At 38.2% G+C, this 25,772-nt stretch overlaps 1 protein-coding gene across 7 annotated transcripts in view; it reads right to left on the reverse strand.

Moving 5' to 3' along the window:
• The window catches only part of FRMPD4 (FERM and PDZ domain containing 4), a 416,031-nt gene that overhangs the window by 10,310 nt on the left and 379,949 nt on the right, over nucleotides 1–25,772 (reverse strand). For 5 of the 7 annotated variants that reach the window (XM_074907141.1, XM_074907130.1, XM_074907150.1 and 2 more), the window contains exons 5-12: nucleotides 21,630–21,675; nucleotides 11,379–11,483; nucleotides 10,054–10,161; nucleotides 6,855–6,986; nucleotides 4,673–4,792; nucleotides 3,817–3,953; nucleotides 2,492–2,618; nucleotides 38–127 (exon numbers count right to left, since the gene is read on the reverse strand). In XM_074907141.1, coding sequence (XP_074763242.1) covers nucleotides 38–127; nucleotides 2,492–2,618; nucleotides 3,817–3,953; nucleotides 4,673–4,792; nucleotides 6,855–6,986; nucleotides 10,054–10,161; nucleotides 11,379–11,483; nucleotides 21,630–21,675 — 865 coding nt within the window. Of the gene's footprint in view, nucleotides 1–37; nucleotides 128–2,491; nucleotides 2,619–3,816; nucleotides 4,000–4,672; nucleotides 4,793–6,854; nucleotides 6,987–10,053; nucleotides 10,162–11,378; nucleotides 11,484–21,629; nucleotides 21,676–25,772 lie in introns of those variants that run through there. The other 2 variants (XM_074907171.1, XM_074907183.1) reach the window with 2 other exon arrangements.

The raw sequence follows: 25,772 nt of genomic DNA on the forward strand, positions 1-25,772 counted from the left end.
AAATATCAAGAGGAGACTATTTCAAGAGAAATATTACCACTAGTGTTGCCTTGAAAACACGCCCTCCATATAAACGTAGATCACTGAGGAACTTTAGATAATGCACCTTGGCTTGCAGAGCAGATAGCTGAGGAAGAAGAAACAGGGGTAAGAGGTAGTGGTGAAAATCAACACATTACCAAATTCAGAAAGAAAATGTATTTATGTAGTCTAAGGAGAATGGACTACAATAACAACTCTTCAGAGCCTGAAATTAAATGATTGGATACTTGAGTTTCATATGGGGAGAAAGAGTTTCATTCTTAAGATCTGGCTTGTTTAGTCAAAACGCACTGAGGACAGATATGGGTATGGGCAGATCAGAGCACTGCAAGAACATCGTAACTGCTCAAATGAAGCAAAAATGTTAAACTACTCAGATTAAACATCTGTTCATTACGGGATTTCAAGGCTAGACAGCAGCTTTCCATTCATAATCACCATCCGTTCTTAAACATTTATGCACCTATACAGAGAAAGAGAACAAAGAATTTGCTTTTGTCAGCTATGTGTATTACAGTTTGCTAGGTACTTGTGGCATATGGCATATTATTCCACCTCATTACTGCTTTTCTTATTTTTTAAAATAAAACTTCCACTATATTTAGCAGAGAATAAATCTGAAAGCTAAATACAGTACATCAATACATACGATCATATCATAAAATATATGTCATAATTTATCTCCTTTTTTATCTTCTGGGCTTAAACTACCTACTTAAAAAGAAACAACTTGGAAATATTTTATGAGAGTGAATGGAAACAAGAAACAGTTCATTTCACCCAAAGAGTCTGGACCCAAACTCTATACCTCCCTGGTGTAACTCCTTACATCTGAACTTCTAAAAGATAAGATAAAACAAACTCATCTCACTTGCTATTCTCGTTTCAGCCACTAGATTTCTAATTCAAAACCTTATTTCATTTTGAACTTTTAAGAACGCCTATCCTAAGATTTTTGTAGACACCAATGAGGAAATAGATCCAAAGCAGAGCAACTATTGGTAATGCCTTCCCCTTCCCTTCAGCAGGTGTTCACTTGGTGGAGAAATACACAGGGGTTGTAAAAAATGGGAGTTCCTGAGAATGACAGGCTTCCCTTCATGCAGAAGGAGAGAAAACCCCAGAAAGAAAGCAGTTCCTGTGTTAGTACCTACAAGCGAGACAGAAGGTGATGATGAGCTCAGATGCTTTGTTTCTGAGACCCACATGCTAAAAAAGCAGGTGGGCACACAACTTATTTCTAAAGCTCAAATCGAAAAGAATGAAGCAAAACCAACAAAGTCTGCTTGCTGCAGGAAGGGACTGTTGCAACCTCTCTCTTCTGACAAAGAACTGATACTGTATGACACTGTCATTCCCTGCAAGGCCTGTAGCAGTGATGGCTTCCAAAATAAGCCCAGATTTACAGTACCAGGATAAACAATAAGCAATTGGGGTTATTTAGCTTTAGCTTCAACAGTACAGGAGACATGCAGTGCTTCAGTCAAAAAGGTGGTGTTTCTTCCTGAGCATCACAAGTCAAACACATAGAGCTATGTCCACAGTCATGATGTGATCTGAAACCTCCAAGAAAGATTTCTGCTGATCCCAATGAATCTTAGCTCAGGCACCATGTTGTTTTGGAGTTTTTCTGTTTAGAAACGAACTGTCATGAAGCAGGATTCAACCTGTTTTATGTCTCAACTAGTAACTCTTAGGCTCTTTTTATAGTCCAGCGAGAAATAGGCATTTCTAGGACACAAGCCATCTGACCTATTTTTGGTTCCTAAGGTGGGATGGGATGAAACGCTCCCTAGAAGTGCCTATTTCTCTCCATTGACTACAAAGAGAGACTAGATGACTCACATAAAGAAACCTCATTATGGTGTCCAAAACCAGCCTCAGCTGTATGCATGTAACAAAGGCATTTCTCAGAGACATTTTTGCTACATATTTTTTTCAGCTGAAGTGAAAGCTTAGTGCTAAGAAAAGCATTTTACAATAGCAAGGAGGGTCATTTACTGTAAGAACCATCATCTATTCAGTTAGATCTTGGCCAGCAAAAGGTCTCTATCTACAGCATAACGGAAAACAACCCTGAAAAACAGCATATATGTCAGGCCCGTAAATTAATGTGGTTCAGATGAGAGCACCAGAGAGAACAATAACTTTCCTAACAAGTCTGCCATTAATAGAAAGCACTAAATGAATAAAAAATATATATCTTTATCATACATGAATTATTAATAACCAGTTTTCTGGCATTCTCAAGATAAGAAGATAGTTTAGTTGGGGTATAATTAATTACTTTTAATTGTTCTTGGCTATGTTGTACCGAGCACCAAAAGTCAAATCTCTGAAAATATAATGGCTAGGTGTTTCTCCAAAGGATTAACTTTAAATGTTTCCCATGCACACCACCTTTTCTGTTCTTTAAAACATATTTTCCATTAAGATGCAAATGTAATACCTTTTTACCCGGAGGAACTAGGTTTTGATTTGCTTTGACAAGGTGTGAAAGTGCTTTCTTTATGTTCTTTTCTTTCATGCTTTGCAGCACAGCAGATGGAAGAAATGTCTCTAATCCCCATTCTTTTCTGCAATAAAAGGCATATATTTAATTTCACATTCCTGTGATGATTATTTATCTAAAGACTGGTGACTATGATGCCATGTGAATGAACACCTGAAACCAGAAGGAGAGTTGATCAAGTCCAGAGTTTTGCAATACCACTATTTTCTATATTCAAAATATGTATTACTTATGAAAAAGATGCTTTAAAATGATATATAATCTCTCTTCTATCCCTGCCATCTCTTCCATTGTGCCATTCAGAAAAGTAGTTCTAAGTTTTTATGTTTAAAGTTTATGCTGTATTGTTAAACATCACTTAATTATATAGGCAAGTGCCATTTCAGAATTAAAATCTCAGAAGATTTAACAACATAATGTCAGATTTAATTTTATTTTCTAGGCTTTTTTTTAGAACACGCAAACCAGCCAGCCACTGTCTTTGTCAGTTATATTTTGTGGGGTTTTTTCCCCCTCAAAAAGAACCAGTCCCCTCCCCTTTTACCAAATTTTCTTTTCTGCTTGAAGCACCCCTTTTGACAGAATATTGACTCTTCACTTGCAAGTAATTATTTCTGCTGATTCATTAACAGGATACAATATAACATGATCTTCAGTAAGGTGGATAATCTCTGTAAGATTGAGTGTGCAACAGCTATTATTTCCATTCTGTAAGTAAACTAAGCAACAACCAAAGTTTTGGGGTTGTGGTTTCAGTTTTGTTTTGTTTTTTTTTTTTTTTCTTTTTTTAAATCCAAGCAGATGTACGCACAGTTGCACTTGGAAATCTTTTTCTTTGTAGTTACCTATGCCTGTTACCTAACATAAAAGAGGTATCTACTGGGATGCTTCTGTATTTAAGAAATCTTACAAATGGAATCAAAGACCCTACAGTGTTCTGAACCAAGAAATCATCTGAATCTTACTATAATAATCTCTACTAAAACCTTAGGAGTCAGACCATATAAACTTAGATTTGACCATTAAATCATTGAAAGCAAATGAGTAAATCTTATTTACATTTATAGGCTATTTCACATGCCTAAACAGACAACCAAAAGGTAAATGGACTGAGGTCCGTATTTACCGCTCTTAACAACCTGAATCATTTTCAGTGACAAAGAAATGGTTCGTACATGTAAACATACTAAAGAAACAACCTTAAAGATCTATGAGTTACTCCTAGTGTTCATTTTAAAGATCACACTGCATTCTCAACTTACTCTATATATTTGAGGGAGATTTTCTGAGTTTGCTTGGTGGTCACAGTTGCAATATACATTTGTAATGCAGCCAATCTCAGGGCAATGTCGTATTTCAATTCTGGTCCAAATCTTTCCTGAACCACATCGTTACAGCTCTGCCAAAGAACCAGTAGAGGGAGCATGAAGTTCAACAATCTTGCACTAAAAATAAATTATATTTCTTTTTTTATTTTTTTAAAATTAGCACTGCATGAAGAGTAACCCCAAACCCAGAAGCAGGACCATGCTGAAGGTAGGACTGTTGCTCTCAGAGGTGTCAGGTGCTCACCAGGATATGGGCACTTTTGAAGAACACAAGTACTTCTGCCAAAGAGCAGAAGGCATGAGCATTTTGGCCTAAGCTCTCTTCATTCTTCCTGGAGAGAACAGTAACCTTTCACAAAGAGTTCTGAGAGGGTATCAGTGTATCTAGAATCAGGATAGCAGGATTCTACCTGGTGAGATACCCAGGAGAACCACATTGCTTGTGCATCAGTTTTCTCATCCATTTTACTGGAAGTTCCTTTTCAGACATCATTTCTGTCTGAAACAGTATTAGCAATTACTTCAGCTTCACTCTTTTCTAAAGCCAAATATATTTTGGAAAGATATCAAAGCATTACTATTTGGAAAGACTTATGAAGGAAGGGGACTTTGCAGATGATAAAGATCTGCACATTCCCCAAGTGCATTCACTGGCTTTATGCAGCAGAAATAAACCCCAGGATTTACTGCAGCCATGCTTTTCTATGTGAAGATATAAATCTATATATATGCTAAGTGCAACTACCTTTTTATTCTCCTTTACACTAACAACAGCCATGCTTTCACTTACCTGGACATAGAGATATTCAAAAGCAACTGGATCTCTTCTTAAAAGATCAATGGGATCCTTTGGGACAAAGCTAATCCTGAAAAGACATCTCATCTTATGTGAGCTTGGCCTCTGGGTCACCTAGGACAGTGCAATAATCATGTTAGAGCTTGGCAACCCTGGTCAAGCAATGCAGTCTGTAGTCTTGGGCAATGTGACCATGGCTCCAGAGCCATGTACTATCAAGAAAAAGAATTCTATACAACAAAGAGCCTTGCCATGGGCTCCTTATTAAGTTCTTCACATAAGATGATCATATATATAAACTGTGGAAAGATGTTTAGACTCATATAGGCATGACTGCCCAATACAACTCATCCTCAAAGCATCAGCATTCATTCATTCAAAACCAGAGTGAAAGGACAGAGAAAACAGGCCTTAATGAAAACCATCCAAGTGAAATACAAACTGACTTGTGCTTCAGCAGGACCAAAATACACATAAATGGGAAGAGCTAGAAGGTTTTTGGGGAGAGGTCACATTTTGTTTCTTATACCAGCTGAGAACACAGGTGAAACACAGTTTGGCAGCTATTATTCTCCCTTTCTTTCACTTGTTTTAATCCATTAGGCAATTTGCGAGAGATTGGGTCTTTTTCCTGGGTTATTCTGGATTAAAAGACCCACCCCATGATTTCTGACCAAGACAAATCTCTCCCAATACATTGAAAAATGAAAAAGACCACTTTGCATGTTGGTCAGCAAAACTTTGTGAAGCATGTAACACTGTAATCTGGGTATATTCTGGGTATATAATCAGGGGACCACTGCATACCTAATAAATAATTGGATATTATAATGAAGCAACAATATAATGGCAAATTCAAGTACTGCTGATTTTACAGGAACTTCAAAGAAGACACCCTTAGAGCTAATGTAGTTTATGTAGTTTATTTAATTAGTCTAATGCAGTTAGAGAGTTAGTGTACTTTATAATAAACATCTTTAATTGATAAAACTATACTTTAAAAAATGTCCAATGAAGTCTCTGTCTTGCCCTAACAATTTTCAGAAAGTATGTTTATCTCACATTGTCTCTGATCTCATTCCTAAGTATCCAGGCATACGCTGTATGTATAAATAAAAGCCCTGGATGGGATTTTTAAAAGCTCACTGTGTTGGTTTATTCTGATCCTTCTGATTTCAGTGAGAATTTTACCAATTACTTCAAAGAGAGACAGCTAGGCCAGGAGAGCCAGTATTGAGTACTTCTGGGTATTGTGCAATCACTGGGTAGCTTATACCCACAAGAGAAGAATGTTAACATGGCAAAGTCAAGTGCTTAAAGGTTAGAAAATGCTAGAAAGACTGTTAGCTGGTAAACTAAGCTCCTTCATACTATCATGCAGACTCCAGTTACATGACCAAGGAAATCCTGGCATTTAAATCAAAAATTTTTCTCCATCTCATTGGAGAACCCTTTTTTTTTTTTTTCAAATTTAGGTGAAATTTAAGAAATCCTAATGTTCTCCTGAAACACAGAAATGTCATGGAAAATTTCAAGCTAAACAGTTTGGCAAAATGATAAGGTACTAAATTCAGGGTCCTCTGCTGGAAAGTGTGAAGCAACTTTACTTCTAGTCACACCTCCCTGATCTAAGGAAGAAAGTCACACCAGCATTTTCTGGGTCACAATTTATCATCACTGAAGTGACATAATGTCTTGCTGTGTAAACAAGCCAAACTTGGCTTCATCAGAAGGAGTATTATTCCCTGTCACTCAGATACAGATCTGTATAATCAGATAGAAACCAAAGATCAAAATAAGGTTTTTAAAGGAATTTGGTCAGACTGTGGTTCTCAGAATTGTTACCATAGATTTTCCAGCTGTTGAAAACATTTACTAGCCAGGCCATGTATAATATGAAAAAAGCTTGATAAATGTTTTCTAGCTTTCAGTCTGATCTTTAATAAACTTTTTAATGGCCCAATGAAGAAATGAAATATGATGCCTATATAACAGAAACTTAACTGTTTTCTCTGAGAACCTGATTCTTAGAACCCCATCTAAATACCATTGCTACTTGATAGACTGTATTAATCTATAGATCTTGCAGTTAACTCACTTGAGTAATGAAAAAGATGGATAATTTACTGATTAACCCATCTCATTAATATCTGTTTTCACATATCATTACACAAACCTGAGTTAGAGTCTCCTGTTCATGTAGCAAAAGGAGTTTCGTTCCAGATCCTTCAACCCTCTGCTCCAGCATCAGGGAAAAGTGTTCAATACACTTGATGGATAGCTTTTCTTGGAGTGTTAAGATGACATCCTAATTAACAAAAGATTTATAAAATGTGCTTAAATTCATGAAGTGCTTTGGACCCAGCTCTTCACTGCCATGCACCCAGCACAGGGCAGAAATCCAGATGTTAAATAGCAGGATAGTTGTGTTTTATGCCTGTTCTGCATGAGTGTACAGCACACCACACATGTTCACCCAGTGAAAAATCGGCGCACTTATATTCAAACATCCCTGAGATGGTATCACATAATCACGTGAAAAATATATGTATGGGATTGCTGTGAATGGACAACCTTCTGGACAGTGTAACATGCAAATTATACTTGTGTGGCCCTTAAATCATAGCGCTCTGCCTCCCTGGAAATAAAACCTCTCCATCAACAAAGGAGAGGTGGTTTTCTCTCCCAACTTACTGTTGGGACAGGGCCACCAAGCAGTACAAAGCAAATTTATATGTTCAGTGACAAAATTAAATGAACGGCTTTTGTTTGTTCTTATGGCAAGGGTTTGTTGTTCGTTTGTTTGTTTTTTTTAAATCCACTTCCTGGGTTTTGAATGATGATAGAAAAGTCAACAATGGTGATACCTGTGGCAGAACAATAGCTCTAAATTCAGAGACCATGTTAGTTTATAGTATAAACCCCATTTCTAGAGACTTTTAACAAGGTTTTTTTCACATTTGATTATGTCTAAGGGTAATTAATTTGAGAACAAATGTTTCTAAAATAACAGCTAAACAAACCTCCCCACTAAAACATTCAACCAATCCCTACCTTACTTTCATATAATGCTTTACAAATATATGCAGAGTAGTAATATCTGTCAAGTTTTCTTTTGATTTAGTGAATGTAGCGGGAAAAAGAAATATATAATCCATTATTTAAAAATAGCTTCAGATTATGTTGGTGAAAAGATTAAAATCTTTCTATCCATCCAAAAGATTTTTAGATATACATAAGTATACAGATGGATAGGACTTACTAAGGAGATCACGATGAATCGTTATCCAAGTGTTTTAACATAATTTAGGAAGATTAACTGATCAATTACAGTGTGTTTGTAGAAAATCAACACCAACTAGGTGGAAGGATGAAAAATGTATGTAGGAGTAGGGGGACAACTCTGTACAATGTAAAGAATATAACAGTATTAATGGATTGCAAGCCACCACTCTAAATAATGGAGGTTAATATTATACTATTCTGACCAATGTTGAATTTATTGCTTACACATTAAATCTACTTTTATTTATACTCCTAAACTATGCTCAAAGACAAGGGGCATAACAGTAACATGAAAAGATATAATATTAAATGTAAGTTTTTAAGAAGGGTATTAATGGCACTGTTTTCCACTAGCTGTCTTGAACCTTTTAAAATATGATGTTAAAGCACACAGGCACTGAAATACTGAACCAAATATTTTGCTAGCCTACCCTCTCATCCGATAACTTAGATTCAGACCAGGTGCTACCTTGCAGCAGGAAAGTGAGAACTACGGTTAAGGCACTAGTTGAATCCTTGTTGTTAAGCGGTGAATTAGTAGAAAAAACCTGTGGCAAAAATTCAACTGGGTCACGTCTACTTCACGTCAGTTTAAGGAAAGAAGGAGCAATGCATACCTGCCCATCCACAATGGGGAATATATAAACAGGAGCAAGAATATGTAATATATAGCTGTGCAGGCAAAGAATACATAATTTCCTGAATTAGATGCAAAGGAAATTATTCCTGCAGATAGAATGACTAATGTCAAAGCAGGTTTACAACATCAATGCAGCTAGGCTGATAAGCCCACGTGGGTATCTTTGCAAATGATTTCAGATTAGATGTATGGTGTTAAAGTACATGACATGCCCATGACAGAACTACGGAAAACTAATTTAATGTGATGGCCAAAGACTGGTCTTCAGAGGCAGAATACCCTGGAGCAGGTTGGTTGGTTTTTTGTTCATAAAAGAAAATACTGGAAAGTGGGTTCGTGGGCTTTAGAAGAGTATGGAGACCTCACTACCTACATGAAGCATGTCTCCTATTTCTTTACCCAACCAAATTCTCAAACAGAGTGAAGGAATTCATCATCCCATGGCTGTAGAGTGGAGGCTTGTATCCATTAACTGCACTCAATTTATGCCTAATGTATACATATGATTTATAAACAGATAGCGCAGCCTATTTTTAAGTGTAATTTCAGTATCTGTTTTGCCTTCAGACTAGAGTAAATTTCTTCATTTACCTTAGTAAATCACTCTCCTTGCTGTTCTAACTTATTGAACATATTGCTGAATCAGAGAGCTCAGAAGCAGCTTTTCTTCAAACAAGCATAGCTTTACAATCCCTTAAAACCAACAAAAGCTGTCAGTGCATCTGAAAATTGCATCCCCAGCCTTCACTGATCATTCCCACTCATGCACCTCTCTTGTCTCAGTGTCCCAAGCATGCGGACTAGCATGGGTGAACTAGATTTGGTAACCAGTCTGTATTAAAACTAGCTCACCCAAATAAAAATGCTTGAGAGACTAGCAGGATGCCCAGCAGCGCTAGCCATGCTGCTTACTACACTACTTTAATCACTCACAGACACTGATGACACCTCTGGTTTGGGAACCTACATGGAACAGTGTCACAGACACTCCCTAGTGGCCTCAGTTGTGTGCCAGGGCTTCACCCTATTTGTATATGTGAAATGTGTTAGGAAAAGCACAGAGAGCATTACCCTGAGATGACCAATTTATCACCAGCATAACCCCATCCCATCCCAAGTTCGCCGGATGACAAGCTAGATGATATTCAATTAGCAACCAACATCTTAATCTTCTTAGCTCCTGACTTTTGCTGACAAATCATGCTAGTATTTGGCAGCATATCAAAATGATAGGATCACACAATTATAAATGTGCTCCAGGCACCTTAAAAATATCAATGCTACTTCTTCGGACCAAAACGTCATTATTTCTGAACTGTGAGTCCAGCCCCAACTGAAGACATCAGCAATTCTGTTCTTAAAGCATTCCAAGTGAATTATAATTACTGAAGGTCTTACAAAGAGTTAACTGGCATTCTTGGCATTGCATACCCAGGTATACCTGGCCTACCTTTATTGAAGTGCTGCAGTCAAAACGGAAAGATTTGGTTTGTCCATTTTCAAGATACACCTTCAGAACATTTGGCATGAAAAGAAGTGAATTATCCTTAACTGTTTCCTGCCAAGCAAATTAGTGAATCAGATTAAAACATGTAATAATGGAAATATAAATATTGTTCTATACAGAAGGACATAATTCAGATGGAAAGGTAACAGCTGAAAAGGAGCGTGTTGGCTCAAATTAAAAGCAGAATTAGCTACGCCCTATAAGTGTTTAGTTATGCTCATTACATTATTCTATAGGTCTCTTTCCTGGAAAAATGTGACTGTTCACATACATTTTATGTCTGGCTTGGAGTATTTTCTTTCCCTAAATGCTATTTCCCTGTCAATAAACGATACCTCTAAAGTTGAACCCTTTTCAATAAAACAGAAAAACAGATTACTGTTTCTCTGAATATAGTGAGCTATTTAGTATATTCAACCTACAAAACTACAAAAAAACCTTAAATCTACAATCCACAAAACTAGAACTGCAGATAGTAAGAATGACAATCAAGATGTTTTACATTCTCTTTATAGTTGGATATTAAATGCTAGTATCTGTCATCATTTAAGAAGAGTAACATGTAATATTGCTGCTTAATTGTGACCATTCATAACAAGGATAGTAAAATAAACAGGAAAAAGGGAGGGAAACAAAGCTTTGGGGTTTTTTTTTGGTTTTGTTTTTGTTCTAAAAAAAAAGCAGAAATTGCTTTTGACAAAATGTAGTATCAATTTATGTTTGGAAGAGAGTGGATAAAAACATGAGTGTGGAATGATGTTCTGGCAAATTATGAAAATGAACCAGGAGTTCATGTTTAAGGAGGAGTTCAATGCCTCTCAAAGGGAGGCTGACTTTACCTGAGGGCTGGAAACAACAAGTTCGAGTAGATAAAACAAATTTAAAGAGGTTTGTAAGGTAACGTTAATCTGTTTTTCTGACATGCTACTTCTCTTGAGTTTATGGGTTTTCCTACTACAAAATTGCTCTGAAAAGAACCCAAGCAAGCATTATAAAGACTATAAAGACAGACATATATTTGCTATCACCACAAAATGCATTCACTAGCATTTTAATTTTATTTTAAGAACGGACAAATTTTGACAATATTATGGGCCCAATAGACTTTAAAACCAGATCTTTAGAAAACTTCAGGAACAGAAAAACCCTTCCCTTTGCAAGCCTATCACTGCTGTTCCTACCATATAATTCTCTCACTTTCCAGCCTTGAGGCGTACCTTTGGATGAAATGCTCACTCCTTCCTGAGATTAAATAGCTGAATACTCACCGACACCTGGCCATTGATAATTACTTCTTCTGAGAAGCGCACTTTGACAGGATTGGACTTCAATCTTGCCTTTTTTGCAGCACTAATAAAAGCTGATTTAGGAGACTGGAAGGAAAAATGATGACAAGATATATCACATAATTTCAAGTTAAACCCTATCTTTCCTTTTTTAGTTATTCCCCCTGTTTCTCACACAGTGGGAACTCCATGTATACAGCAACACTTTTTATACCATTCACTGAAGAAAGGAAATACGGTCAAACCAGAATGATTCCCAAGGTAATACACATATGCATGCATGTAAGGAATCATACTGTGCATACTGCACATACTGAAAGTTATCTCACTGTCAGACTGGAGCAATGAGAAGGGCTGTCAATGTACATATAAATTCATTGTAGTGCTTCCACAATGATAGTTGCCAACCAAAGTCGTCTGCACGAATGGACACCAACTAGTGACCAGCCATCAACCCTTTCTTCAAACACTGAATGCAAAATATTTTCATAATCTATGATCAACTAGATACAGGTATACACCACTTTTGCCAAAAAAGTGTCTGAGAGTTCTCCAGGTGCAGTGGTATCTCACTGTATTAGTCCACTTCAAAACACAGGTTGGAACCACAAAAAGGCACCTGCGGGCCAGCAGGCTTCCCCTGAATATATTCCCTACACACATTCTGTGTAAGGCTTACCTTCAAGATCAGAAATCCCACTTTGTGGGACTTCATGGATCAGAAGTCTAGAAACATACCCAGTTTTCTTCTAGGCCCTAATTGACTTTTACCTACTACATTATTCAATGTAATCAGCTGTGATCAAGTATTCGGCCCTTGGAAAAAACATCTCTCTCCATTTGAGTAGTTGGACTAAATCCATTTTTTTAAATATTCACAGTCAATAGGATTTCCATTTTCAGCAGCAGAAACAAGGTAGTTTTATTCTCAGGTCAGTTACAAACACAGCACTTCTGGCCTTGCCTGACTCCATAACCATAACAGGCAACAGAAGAAATTCTGGCGTTGGCTGAAAATCACTAGGGTCCTCTCGGCCAGGTTTTGGTCCACTTGTTTCAGTAAAATGTGAATTAAGATTTTCAGAATCCATTCTACCTCCTGAGAAGTGGCCTTACTACTTTTGGATACTGATAAGAACAATATAATATAACAAATAATAACAAATTCATGTTGGTTTGCCTGTGAGAAATTAGTGCAGGCATCAGTGATGATGATTCTTGAATAATTTCCTATTATCAGTGCAGCAAGACAGCAGTCCTGGTAAACACAGGAAGTCTTGTCACCATCACTCAAATTTTGACTCAACTAACAATCTGCAGGAATGATGGAGAAGTCCAAGGCCACGTGCTCTTGTGTCTCTGATCTCTGCTGAAACTGCCTAATATGTTGTTTTCTTGTGATGCAGAAGCCTTGTTTCTAGTAACTAGCAGGAAAGTCTCTAGCTCATTTCTGTATGCCACTGATCTATTATCACATTGAAAATGTGGTAACTATTACCATAGGCTCAGTATCAACCAGTGAATAAGGAATGGAAGATGCCACATTCTCCCAGGAAAAATCAGAGTCATCAGATAATTCCTGGAGCACAAAATAGAACCAAGAATTAAAAATGAATGCTTCTTCACATTTACCTCTTCTCTAGCAGCTATGACCATACATCTTTTTAATCAGTAACAGTAAATGACAGAAAACTCAATCCCATGATTAAACCAAGCTCAGCTTCCAGAGCCAGTGCTGAAAAATGCAGAAGGTCCCCCAGAAGACTTGAAACAAGCTCCAAATAGAAAGAAAGAAAGAAAGAAAGAAAGAAAGAAAGAAAGAAAGAAAGAAAGAAAGAAAGAAAGAAAGGTTTATAAAAAAAAAAGTTCATCTCTTAGAGCGGGGGACCCAAAACCTTCTTCAACAAAAAAGAACAACATGGAAACACTGAAGAAGCATGCTTATATATTGTAGTCTAGGGATGAATTCCTAGAAAGGCACAGTATACAATAGTACCATGATTAATAAAAAAATTCTACACATGCCTTTTCTAATTTTCCTCCCCTCCATGTAGTTCCTTTCTGCAATGTGTAAAGGGGATAGTGTATATGGCATTGACTGCAACCTGTCGATTCCTACTGCCATGGGGCAGCACAGCTACAGGAGTAGGCTACTGGCTCTCCCATGCAAGGGCAAAGCGAAAACAGTGGCTTTCACGTACTTTTCTTGCTGGAAGAGGCTTTTTACAGTTGTTTGCTGTTACTGCAGATGAGTCACCAGTCTGGCCTCTCTTTGCAGACACACTGCCAAATTTTCTTCCAGATTTTGGCAAGGTTATTCCCATACAGAAAATCTGGCAAACCGCTATGTGGCTCTGTTGCTCTGTACAACCTCTCTCTTTTCCTCTTTACAATCTCAACAGTCACTTGCAGGGGGCATAAACACTTAAATTATATTCTTGCAAAAATGTGGTGGGGGAGTCCAACACAACTGAAGGATTTGAACATAGGTGGGTCCTCAAAAACTGCTCCAGCGCATGGGGTTTAATGTACATATTTCACAGCCAGGGGAGCACACCATGGTCTGCCATAAAGCATGGGGCTTCTCTCCCTTTCCACTTCTGCTGTGACAACGTGGTCAGGACTCCAGCCCCTTGCCAGACATTCTGGGTGAGTCTGGAAGCAGATTGCTTTCTAAAAATCTTCAAACTAAAACCAGAGGTGTAAGAAAAACTAGAACAGCTGTGCCAGGTATTTGGGGGATGTTCTCTGCTGGTTAAAGGTTTGAGTAATAGCACAGCTTTTGCATTTAATTGTACAATCTCATTGTTTCTACCTCTGCATCAACTTGGCACTTGACATTTTCTCTTTGAGAAAGGAACTGTTTCAAAAGAGTGTGGCAAATACCTAGGAAAACAGTTGCGTTTGTTGAAACTTGCTTGTCTGACAAAGCATCAGCAAGATGATGTGCTGCTCTATTCTTAATGTCTTCAGGTTTGTAGGCGAAGAATGCTATCAATTAATGATTCTCAGAGTGCCAGGTTCATTTGTTTCTGATACTCTGTCTTTTAGCCAAATGGAAGCCATTACCCTCAGCTAATGACCTTAAGCAGGAGGTGTTTACAATAATGCGGAACATTTATCACTGCAAGTAAAGTATTTGCATTGTCACAAATAAAACCAGCTTAATTAGAGCGACTTTTGCAAAATGAGGGATACATTTTAACAAGGAGTCAAAATACTTTAAAAACCCACGAACTTTACACTGTGTGACCTAAGCACTGTTTTCTGTTAAAGCTCAAAGTTAATCAGGAATTTAAATAATTGTTACTTGTTTACACAGAATTCAATGAAAATTCAGCTGATCACAGAATCATAGAATCATCTAGATTGGAAAAGACCTTGAAGATCATCCAGTCCAACCATTTACCTCACACTGATGGTTCCCAACTACACCATCTCTCTCAGTGCTATGGCAACCCGACTTAAACACCTCCAGGGATGGGGACTCCACCACCTCCCTGGGCAGCCCATTCCAACGCCCAACAACCCGTTCTGGAAAGAAATGCTTCCTAATATCCAGTCTAAACCTTCCCTGGTGCAATTTGAGGCCATTACCTCTTGTCCTATTGCTTATTACTTGGTTAAAGAGACTCATCCCCATCTCTCTGCAACCTCCTTTCAGGTAGCTGTAGAGGGCGATGAGGTCTCCCCTCAGCCTCCTCTTCTCCAGACTAAACACCCCCAGGTTCCCTCAGCCACTCCTCGTATGACATGTGCTCCAGACCCTTCACCAGTCTCGTTGCCCTTCTTCACTCACTTTGATCATGTCAACACTACCTGGAGAAACTGCTAATAAGAGAAATGAAGAATTGCATAGAGATTTGCTTGGAGAAAATGACAGCGAAGACAGAGACCCTCCATTAAATCCTACTTAATAGGGACTGCAATCAATGGGCCTTCCACCAGTAGGGTCAAAACATGAGAGATTGCTGCAACATGAGGATGATTTCTGGAAAAAGTTATTTTTCTCATTTTCTGGACTTTCCAAAATTAGATCCTGTTTGTGTCAGCAGCATTATAGCAGGTCATTTTTGTATAGTCCTTAAAAGCAATATCCTTCATTTTGAGGAAAACTGTTTTTCGATGAAAATAAGAATGTCTAGTACTTTGTCCACTTTTGCAGCTAAACTGTAATTTGGGAGAGATTCCAAATGAAATGGTCGGGGGTTTTTTTCTGCAAAAGACCCTTTGAGTGTTCTTGCCAGTAGAGGTGCTGCAACAACAAAATCTTTGCTCATGCTCAAGAAAAAGAAGGATTTGATTTAGCATTTAGAAGAGGGTAGCATAGTACTGAGCTACCATAAAGAAATGAAACAAGGCAGCAGTAAGGGATAGTCACAAGGTGAAAAGAAAACCTGCTTTATGACAATGAGTGTCAAAATCTCACAAATACTAAAGTTTTAAATCATCACAAAATGTATATATGCAATCAATTTTAAGTTGCTTAAAATTAGTCATTAGTTTAACATGAAATATTGTGTTTGCTAGGAAATAAGGAAAAATTGCATGACCGCAAAAATGTGTTGACTTTTTGGACCATCCCTAAAGGCAATTATATGAGACAAAATTTAGCAAGCAAAGAAAATGTGAGTAAGAGGAAGAATTAAATTTATTAAGTGGAACAGTACATAATGCCCAAAGGCAAACTAAATACTGCCATTCATAGCTGTTAGCAAGGCTGAAACAACTACACCGGCTCACAAGAGTATTGCAAAAGGGCAGGTGGGGACATAGAAGCAATAATATGGAGAAGTTTTACCATGGAGTAATTTGTTATAACTACAGGGCACTGGCAGGTCATCATCAGGACTATTTCTTTGTTAAACTCTTGGCACAGATTTAATTGCTGAAATAACGGTCAAATTTGGGTTCTTTCTTTAAAGTTGATGATCTATCATAGACATATTTTACTATTTGCATTACTTATATTTTACTATTTTTAGGTGGTAATCACAGCTTGGTCATTAGCCCCATACATGTATAAGATGTACCTATAAAATCCCCTCCACTGTCCTTTTGAGATTCTGCCTCTCCAAAGTTCAGCCATTTACACTCATGGATTACTCCTTTACATTCATGATTACCTCTCATAAACAGGTGACTGCTCTTAATCGAGTGCAGAAAAGTACAGAAAAGTCAGTCATGCCATACTACTTGCAGCCCTACAACTCTGCAAGGATAAGGACATCTGAGAATGAAAGAAACCTTCAACCCATACAAACCCAGGCTAAAATGAACAATAGGGGACTACAAGACTAGATGAACATAAAGGACTATATGAAAGATAATGCATGTGGGATGGGAGAAAGGGCTAATTAAGAGGGAAAAAAAGACCTAATGGCAACTGGGGGCAGGGGGGAGAACTACAAGGAGAAAATCGTGGACAGGGTGAAGGGTGGATGGTCTTTTTTCCACTTCGCTGAAACAACAAGGAAGTTCACACTGAATTTTCTCAGTCTTCACTGCTGAAAATATGTATTTTGTACAACTACACTTCAGAAAAATCCATATAGTCTAAGAGGAGGCCTCCAGGAAGAAAGGTCAGGAGCAGCAGTGCTCACTGGGATTTACATCACACACAGATGGAAGAAGAAAGGCTGCACAACACAGATCTGATATGAGAGGGGGCTGCTTCAAACAGCAAAGAGTGTTTGGACAGTGGCCATGGACCAGTCAACACTTCCAGAAGGCAACACAGTGATGGCAAGGTTGTCATTAACAGCATCTTGATCCTCTCCTGTGTAGGATTAGAGCTATGTATGGAACTGACCATACCAAAAAGCTGATATGGAAGTTATGCAGTGGAAAAGGTTGTCAGGATGACTCAAAAATGTACACATTAAAAGAAAAAAAGCCACAATTTCTACACCAACTTCACAACTACAAGCAGTCAAAAATCATCTTCTTCAAAATGTTCACGTCTGACTGCTAAAAAGATTTCTAAAACTACACCTTTGTGGTCTTTTTCACTTCAGATTTTGAAGTATGTGTGACAAACCTGTTTCTATTTATATCCTTCTTTAGCACCACAAGTTTAGATATGGTAGTTGCTGTTGTTACACGACTCCAGAAGGAAAAGCAACACAAAACATACTGTAACTCTCAATAAGATTGTTTTCACAATCATTACGATCCATATGTAAGTGTTATTTATCATAGTTTTTCTGCAAACACTGTGTCTCAAACATGTAACTGTGTTACAACAAGAAGCATCTTTCAAAACAGAGAAAGATCTTATCCTTTTCCTATTGCGGAACTTATGCACACCAGAATTGCCATAGATCTCAGTTGGGCCTGGTCTATATCCAAGGAATTTAAGAGATTAACCATGAAAGCAACCTACAAAATGATCTCTACACATAAAATCTGAACAGATATCAAAACACACGTTATTTGATTTGAGTAATGCTTAAAACTTAATAAGGCAACAATCAGAACGATAGTGCATTTAAAGAATAAAATGATCAGAAATTATAATCAAATGCCATACTTCCAGAAATCAGAACTTTGAATTGCTTCAACTGCTTCAGCTGTTCAGTGGCCTCCTTATGAGCAGTGGTGATATGAACCTAGCAGAGATTTGTAGATTGATGGAAAGAAAAAGATAGCCTAATGCTTTGGTTTGGTCATAATTAAAATGAAATTTTAATGAGTTTAAGCATTAAACAAAACTGAATGCACATAAGCAAAAATGATCCGCAAAAGCTTTCAAAAAGTACTAAGTGAACTACGGAGTAGTATAAATCTAGATTACATCTACTTTCACCTGCAACTGTAAAGGATTGTTATTTGAAAGCATGGAAACAAAATACACTCTAAATAGCACAAAACCAATTAAGAAACAGCACTTTGTAATCCATCTTGGCAGATATTTTTCATGCAATGATAGAACAAAAAAGATTCATCATCAAGAAGAGAGATCAATGAAATGTTTGCAAAGATTCATTTCTGCCAAGAATGGGGAAGAAGTTCAGTCTTTATTTAGAAGTTCTTACTTCTCCTTTGCCTGGTTTCTCCTTCATCTTTCCAGTTCTACTAGTAAATAGTAAAAGGAAAAATGGAGGAGGCAAAACTAAAAACACATGTGCATCATAATTTTTGAAGACAAATAATGCTTCCAAACTGTCAGACAAAATGTGTTTACCAGAGGACCCACTGCACAGAAGACCAGGATAGGTACACAGATGGAGTTCAGCAACACCCAGGATGGCAGAGCTATGGGGGATGTCACCTAACAGGCTCTGGCACTTCTGACAGTAACATTGCGGCCGTATTAGGGCCAGCATGGCCCTAAGTGACCCAGGAGTGCAAAGTGACCCAGGAGTTCCCCAGGAGACTTCATAGTCCAGGGTTTGCATAAACTGAGGGACCCTGCACTGCTTCAGGGCTCAACCTAGGCTGAACACACTGGCAGCATCACAACTGCTCCCCATTCTTAATGCACATCTTTGTTTCCTTTGCAGGAAAACTTGGGCTTGAAAGTGATAAGAGAAGGATGCTATGAATCAACAAGACCCTGGTCTGGACAGGTAAGGAGGTGCAATAAGAGTGCACAAACCAGAGGAGATCTGCAGGGTGCAACAGTCTTGCAGTTGAGGCTCGCTCAACTAAGCTCATGCCACTGAAGCATCCTGACTTTAGAATGAAAATGAGTCAATTAAAGCTAGCACTGATATGCATACATCAATCCCATCTTCTGACTGCTCTGTGGACATTCTTGGGAAGACAATCTTCATTCCTATGTGAGATAAAACATCCATCACCTCTGAAAACATGTGTGCTTTGTCTGCTGAGGTAGAGCTGGGGGACTCTGACAGATATGACAGAGTGGGGCAACACAAACACACATATAAGATGGGCATGTGAGCTCAAATGGCTGACAGGACAGCAAAATGTTTCAGTGTCATTCCTAGCTCAGTGACATCTAGAGATAGTCCAGTTATTGATTAGCTTTTGGTGCTATGTAATGAGAGAAGCAGATTCTGCCTTGTAAGGCCTCAAACAGGGCTTGGACTCAAAGATCTGGGAAGATACCAGGTCATGACTTTCCTTCTTCTCCAGTCCTTTTCTTCTCCAGGTCAAAGGCTGGAGGAGGACCATACCTGTGCTGTAAGGTCTGCCACTGAACATAGAGTGCACAGTTCATTTGAGTTTCAGCTTTCCTTGCATTCAGTACGTACAGGCTTGCTCCCATACCAGCAGCACAGTGATAACAGGCCACAACACCTCACAGACATGCAGTGCTACACTTTACTGTCCTCTTTTGAGGGCTACCCATACCTGCACTAAAGCACATGCCCTTTCTTCACCTGATATTTAAAGAAAAGAATGAAGCCTGTCAATGGATGAAATAAAGCAACTTGCATAAAAAAGGCAAGTGGGTGAGGATCTCTCTTCCCCCATATAATATATATTCCCTGTGATCAAAAACACTAGCTGTAATCCAGCAAGCTTTAAAGGCAGTTGGATTTCTTTATTTAGTCAGATCATGCTTGTATTTTCATTTAAGGTGGCTGATGTCGACCAGATCCCAGATCACCTTCCTGCCAGTGGTCTTATGGCAGCATGGCAGTCCCTGCCTGGTTTTGCTGCAGAATGTGTGCTTTTGCCCCATTATTTCCTGGGCTGCATCAAGAGAAGTGTGACCAGCAGGTGGAGGGAGGTGATTCTCGCCCCCTATTCCACTCTCATGGGACCTCACCTGGAGTATTTTGTCCAGCTCTGGGTTCCCCAGCATAAGAAGGAAAAGGACCTGCTCAAGTGGGTCCAGAGGAGGCCACAAAGATAATCAGGGGGCTGGAGCACCTCCCTTATGAGGACAGGCTGAGAGAGTTGGGGTTGTTCAGCCTGGAGAAGAGAAGGCTCCAGGGACACCTTACAGCAGCCTTCCAGTACTTAAAGGGGGCCTGCAGGAAAGATGGGGAGGGACTCTTTGTCAGGGAGTGTAGTGACAGGATGAGGGGTAATGGTTTTAAACTGAAAGAAGGTAGATTTAGATTAGATATAAGGAAGAAATTCTTTACTGTGAGGGTGGTGAGACACTGGAGCAGGTTGCCCAGAGAGGTTGTGGCTGCCCCCTCCCTGGCAGTGTTCAAGGCCAGGTTGGACGGGGCTTTGAGCAACCTGGTCTAGTGGAAGGTGTCCCTGTCCATGGCAGGGGGCTGGAACTAGATGATCTTTAAGGTCCCTTCCAACCCAAACCATTCTATGATTCTATGATCTTCTTGCTGTGCAGACTGGCTTCTAGAAAGGGTACATGACCAGCACAACTACATGGCCACCTCTAAACCAGCCTGAAAGGCTAATGAGTAGTACGAAGCCACACAGCACTGGCCAAGATGCATTTGCAAGATGTGTATTTTGGCAGCTTCATCAGATAATCTTGTTTTCACATCTTTGTGTCAAATCCATCTCATCTCTTATTCTTAGGCGAAAAGGATGCAATTATACCTTGTTAATCAGAACTGTTGTATATCAGGCTAGCCAACAGGGAACTGAATGGACCTACTGAATCTGAAATCACTCCTGATGCATGGCTGAGGCCCCTCAGCAGCCTGCAAGGTACGCAAGGCTGTGCATGGATGAATGGGAAGAGAGAGATGTGGTTTTTACCCTGGCTTGGCTTCTCTCCTTTTTTACGTGTTTGAGCTGAGAGGTCATGAACCCACGCCCACAAACCACTGAGCAAGGTGCAAAGGCATGTCACATCAGCCAGCTCCAAGTTGGGCTGCATTTTCTTCCAGTCCCTTCAAGCTAGCCTCATGCAATCGCCTGTCTGTCTCTTTTCTCCCCTCACCTCCACACACTTTGTGCAGGAGATGCAGGCAGAGCCCCTCCCTTACATAAGGTACAGCTGGTTTGATACCGCAGTGGAACTCTGTGGGAGCAAGGCAGAATCAAGAACCCAGGAGCTGCAACAGAGCAGAAAGTGAAGCAGAACTCAGCGTCCTGCTCTACCTACCTTCCTGGTATGTGTTTAAAGATACTGATATTATTTAACTTGCTAATGCGGTCTTTGAGTGCAGGACGCTGTAATACAGTCTTAAACATCACCTTTAAGAAAGACAGCCCTTATCTCACTTACTTCTTTTTATTGCACAGATAAGGTAGAGACACAGACAGAATATAGGCAGAAAAAAAAAGCTGGTATGTTGCTAGGAAACTAATTCTGAAAACACTGACAATACTTACAGGGTAAGGTTGAACAACAGTAAGGAGGATTGATTCTTTGCAGCTTCTATAAAAAGAAAAAAGAAGTAAAATCAAGTAAAGATTCATCCTTTTATTCACTACAGATAACCAGATGTTCTTTTTAATGGAGAAAACTGCAGTAGTATGGCAAAATGTTTATTACAATTGCATAGCAGAGAATTACAGAGATTAATAGTATGCTAAAATAAGAATGGATATTAAAAAATACGTTTTTTTCCAATCTAATGAATTGACTTGACTTAACTTGACACCTTATACTATGAAATGTTTTCTTCATCACAGACCTGCAGGAATGGTTTTCTCCATCAAGAATGGAATAACATTTGATTAATCCTATCAGTTCAGCATCTATAGGCTATGAAATTCTTTCACCTACTTTACAAATGCAAGTTACGTTTTATACCATTCAGCTCCTTTACACTTATTGCCATATTTATCTGAAGATACCAGTGTTTCCAAAACAAAAGTGAGGATGAAATTTAGCCACCATTTCTTCTCCAGCTCATCTTTTTAAATGGGTGGAAAAGGGTTAATATTTGGTAAATCGCTTTGTTAGAATTTTTACATTTTTAGAAGATTGCTAAAGAAAAGTTCTTCTTTAAAATGAAACAGCTCTTCTTTAGGATGAAACTGGTAAATAGAAAACATAAGCAGCTCTAAAAAAATCCAACTGATTTATAGGCTAAAGGGAAGAAATTATTAGGAATCTTGATATGTTCAAGTGGTCTACACAAATGATAAATGCATATTTTGACTATTGGGGGGCAGTTGAAGGTGGCAGATAACTGAAGAAAAGTAAGGGTAAAGTGGAAGAAGAAGAAAGAGAAGCCAATCAGAATCAGTATCTCTTGTATTACACTGTTGGTCAGATGGCTGCTGAGGGCAATATTAGCTAAGAAAAGGTCAGTTGCCATTTTGTTGAGATAGAGTCGATTTTCTGTTGGTTTTACTACTTTCCAACACAATTAATTGTTTATTTATGTGATTTATTGCCTGGCTAACTGAAGTGCAATTGATTTGACATGCCTGACCTGTTCAGCAGAACTAAAATAAATCACACTGTATTGGTCTTATATAATGTCACCTTATATGCATATTCACACCACTGATATGCAAGTTAAAAAGCCAAAAAGCAAAGAAAATAGAGGAGAGATTAAAGGTCCAGTCAGAAAACTGGTCTGGAAAGTCAGGCTATACTTGTTGAAACCAATGCATCTCTAAAGGCCAACCGGGGTAGCATATTCTACTTCTGTCAAAGCTATCAGTCATGCAAGGGGCAAGGTCTGACCACACATCCCCTACGTAAAGAAAAATTTGTTAAGCTTCAGTTTTAACTCATTAGATATTTGTATCATTACACTAAAAGAGTATAGGCAGCCTTTTCAAAAGGGGGGATTGAAGGCTTTGGTTGCTTGTCTGTGTTTGGACCAATAAAAATAAAATTAAGTTAGAAAGTTAAAAAAGAATTAATGAGGAGCTACATGCGGTGAAAATTAAATATTCTGCCACAAAACACCATAATTTAATGCCCTTTAGATATAACTACTTAAAGGAATTTCCCCCAATTATTTTTTACTTCAATAAAACATGTTCCAAAGTTAAACTCCAGAAATAATTTATTCGATCATGAAACAGTCATCAATAGTGTTCATATTTCTGAAAAATTAGAGTTCATTTTTAAGGTCTGTAAGCTACAGTTTTGGAAATCTCCACAATTACTCTCCATTTATTATTCTCCATTATTATTCTTAGAGTTTATAGCTTATAGTTTAAAAAAACCCAACCTCCATTCTGTCTAACAACAGGATTCCCTCTACTTTTTTTTTTTTTTTTTCCATTTTAACTACCACATTTTGGGGAATCTAAAAATGCATGATAAGAAATTTAATTTATTTCAAGAATCTCACGGTCACATCTATGCTACCCAAGCATATGAGTAGACAGAAAAGCCCACAGTTGTTAGCTATGGGATAAACTGCAGCCCTGGGCTAACTGCTCCATGCCCAGCTGACCTCTTCAGTTACTTTCAATTCACTAATTTATGTTTCTCATGCAACATTAAGATTACTACTACCTCTGTCTACTGCGGTCCAGCTACCTTAGAGAATTGCCTTTGAAAAAGAAAATCAGCTTTTCCTGAAAATCTTTTTCAGCTCTTTTCTTGGAGCAAATCTGTCCAGGTGCCAGTGTAGGTAAGACTCATCCTAGACTAACAGAGTTTTCTTAAACGAAAAGGTAAAAAGATTTTTTTAGGGGACAAGACTTTCTTACAGGATAATCACTTGCATTTGAAGGATGCTAGACCTTGGACCATTCATTCAACATTTGAGGCTATAATAAGGCCATTTGGAGTATCTGGACCCAAGCATGTTACATTTATAGAAAGCAGGTGTCAAGCACCATGTACAGTCCCCTCATCATTAGAGAAAATATTTTCTATAAAACACATGCTACATACAAAACACAGCACAAGAGAAATAAATATTTAATCAGCAGCTTTTTGTACTGCAGTACTCAGTCATGACTCCACAGTTCATTTTAAAACATTCTCAACTCATGATGACAAAACTTTATAAGACAGCACATCACCTTCTACTTCCAGTACTGTTGTCAAATCCTATATATTGTAAATGATCAACCTTGCACAGCACTGGAGACTGTCAATCGTACCATATATTGGAATCACTGGCCATGTACTATGATCTGTAAATTTTATAGCTTAAGTGTATGTGTACATACATATGTCCACGCATGACAGTAGAATAGACATCACCACACCTAATTGTAAACTACTTCTTTTAAACAACTACTGACAGATAGTGGCAAACCCTAAAAAAACAACTGTAGTCTTACTTCCCCCCTGAAATGTATTCCCTCCATTAAGAAACTGACTAAAATATTAAAAAAAAATAAATCTATATTAGACATATTTTATTTCCTTTCATACTCACTTAACCACAACATAATTATTTCTCTTTAAAATCTATGTACTCAACACCAAACATCTGCAACTCCAAGCATAGACAATATCTGCGAACATTTTGGATGCTCTGTCATCTGACCAGCTAACACCAACCAACACCAGAATAAAATATCATCATATTGCTTTAATTTTCTGACATTAGAATCAAATGGCAAGAACAAGGCTAAAACCTGAAAACTGCAATGGGAATTTCAGTGATTCATCTCTCTGTCCTTCCCTGTGCGTCACGTGGTGATTATATTTGTCCATTCTCCCTACTCCTCGTAACTACTTAGGCTATAACAAGGAGAGAATATAGATAGTTCGAGAATCAATTTATGGTGCGTTATTGTATCTTGTAATAACTTGTATTACTGAGTATCATACATCTCAAGCTACATAAGGCATTAATGTTCAACCACTATGTCAGTCATTGACTTTGACTGTGAACTTCTGGCTGGAAATCACTGTCTCTCTTCTACTTCCTTCTAGCTGAAAGAGAGGACGGGATCCAAAGGCAGATGAAGGATGTGGGGGACTCCCAGTATCTGAGCCATATGGAATAAGCAGCTCTGTTCTTTGTATGCATCCTACAGCTAATATAGCATATGACTAAAAAGTATATATATTACCTGTACTCTTAAGAACTGAGAATGGAAAATAATTGTTTATGCAGATTTAAGGCAGATGAGGGATGTAGGGGACTCTCAGTATCTGAGCCATATGGAATAAGCAGCTCTGTTCTTTGTATGTGTCCTACAGCTAATATAGCATATGACTAAAAAGTATATATATTACCTGTACTCACTCTTAAGAACTGAGAATGGAAAATAATTGTTTATGCAGATTTAAAAGCTTTTAGCAATTTTACATCCCAGAGGAGTACTAGATTTCTCTCTCAGTGAAGATGAACAAATTAGGAATTGACATATAATAAATAATATCGTTTACAGGGAATGCAATTAAGAAAACCTTTCTCCTAACCATAACTTATATCTATTTCACTCATGCCAAACATCAAATTCTGAAACTCTTGTTTTGAAATGCTTTGTTCTCTGCTATTTCAGAATTTTCTGTTTCACTTTGCATCTCACTATTCATGAGAAAGGTCTGAATTTCACAATTGTGAAGTGAAATGCCATGATTTGCAGGATGCTTCA

Source organism: Athene noctua, chromosome 1 (assembly GCF_965140245.1).
Source record: "Athene noctua chromosome 1, bAthNoc1.hap1.1, whole genome shotgun sequence".
Classification (NCBI taxonomy): Eukaryota; Metazoa; Chordata; class Aves; order Strigiformes; family Strigidae; genus Athene; species Athene noctua.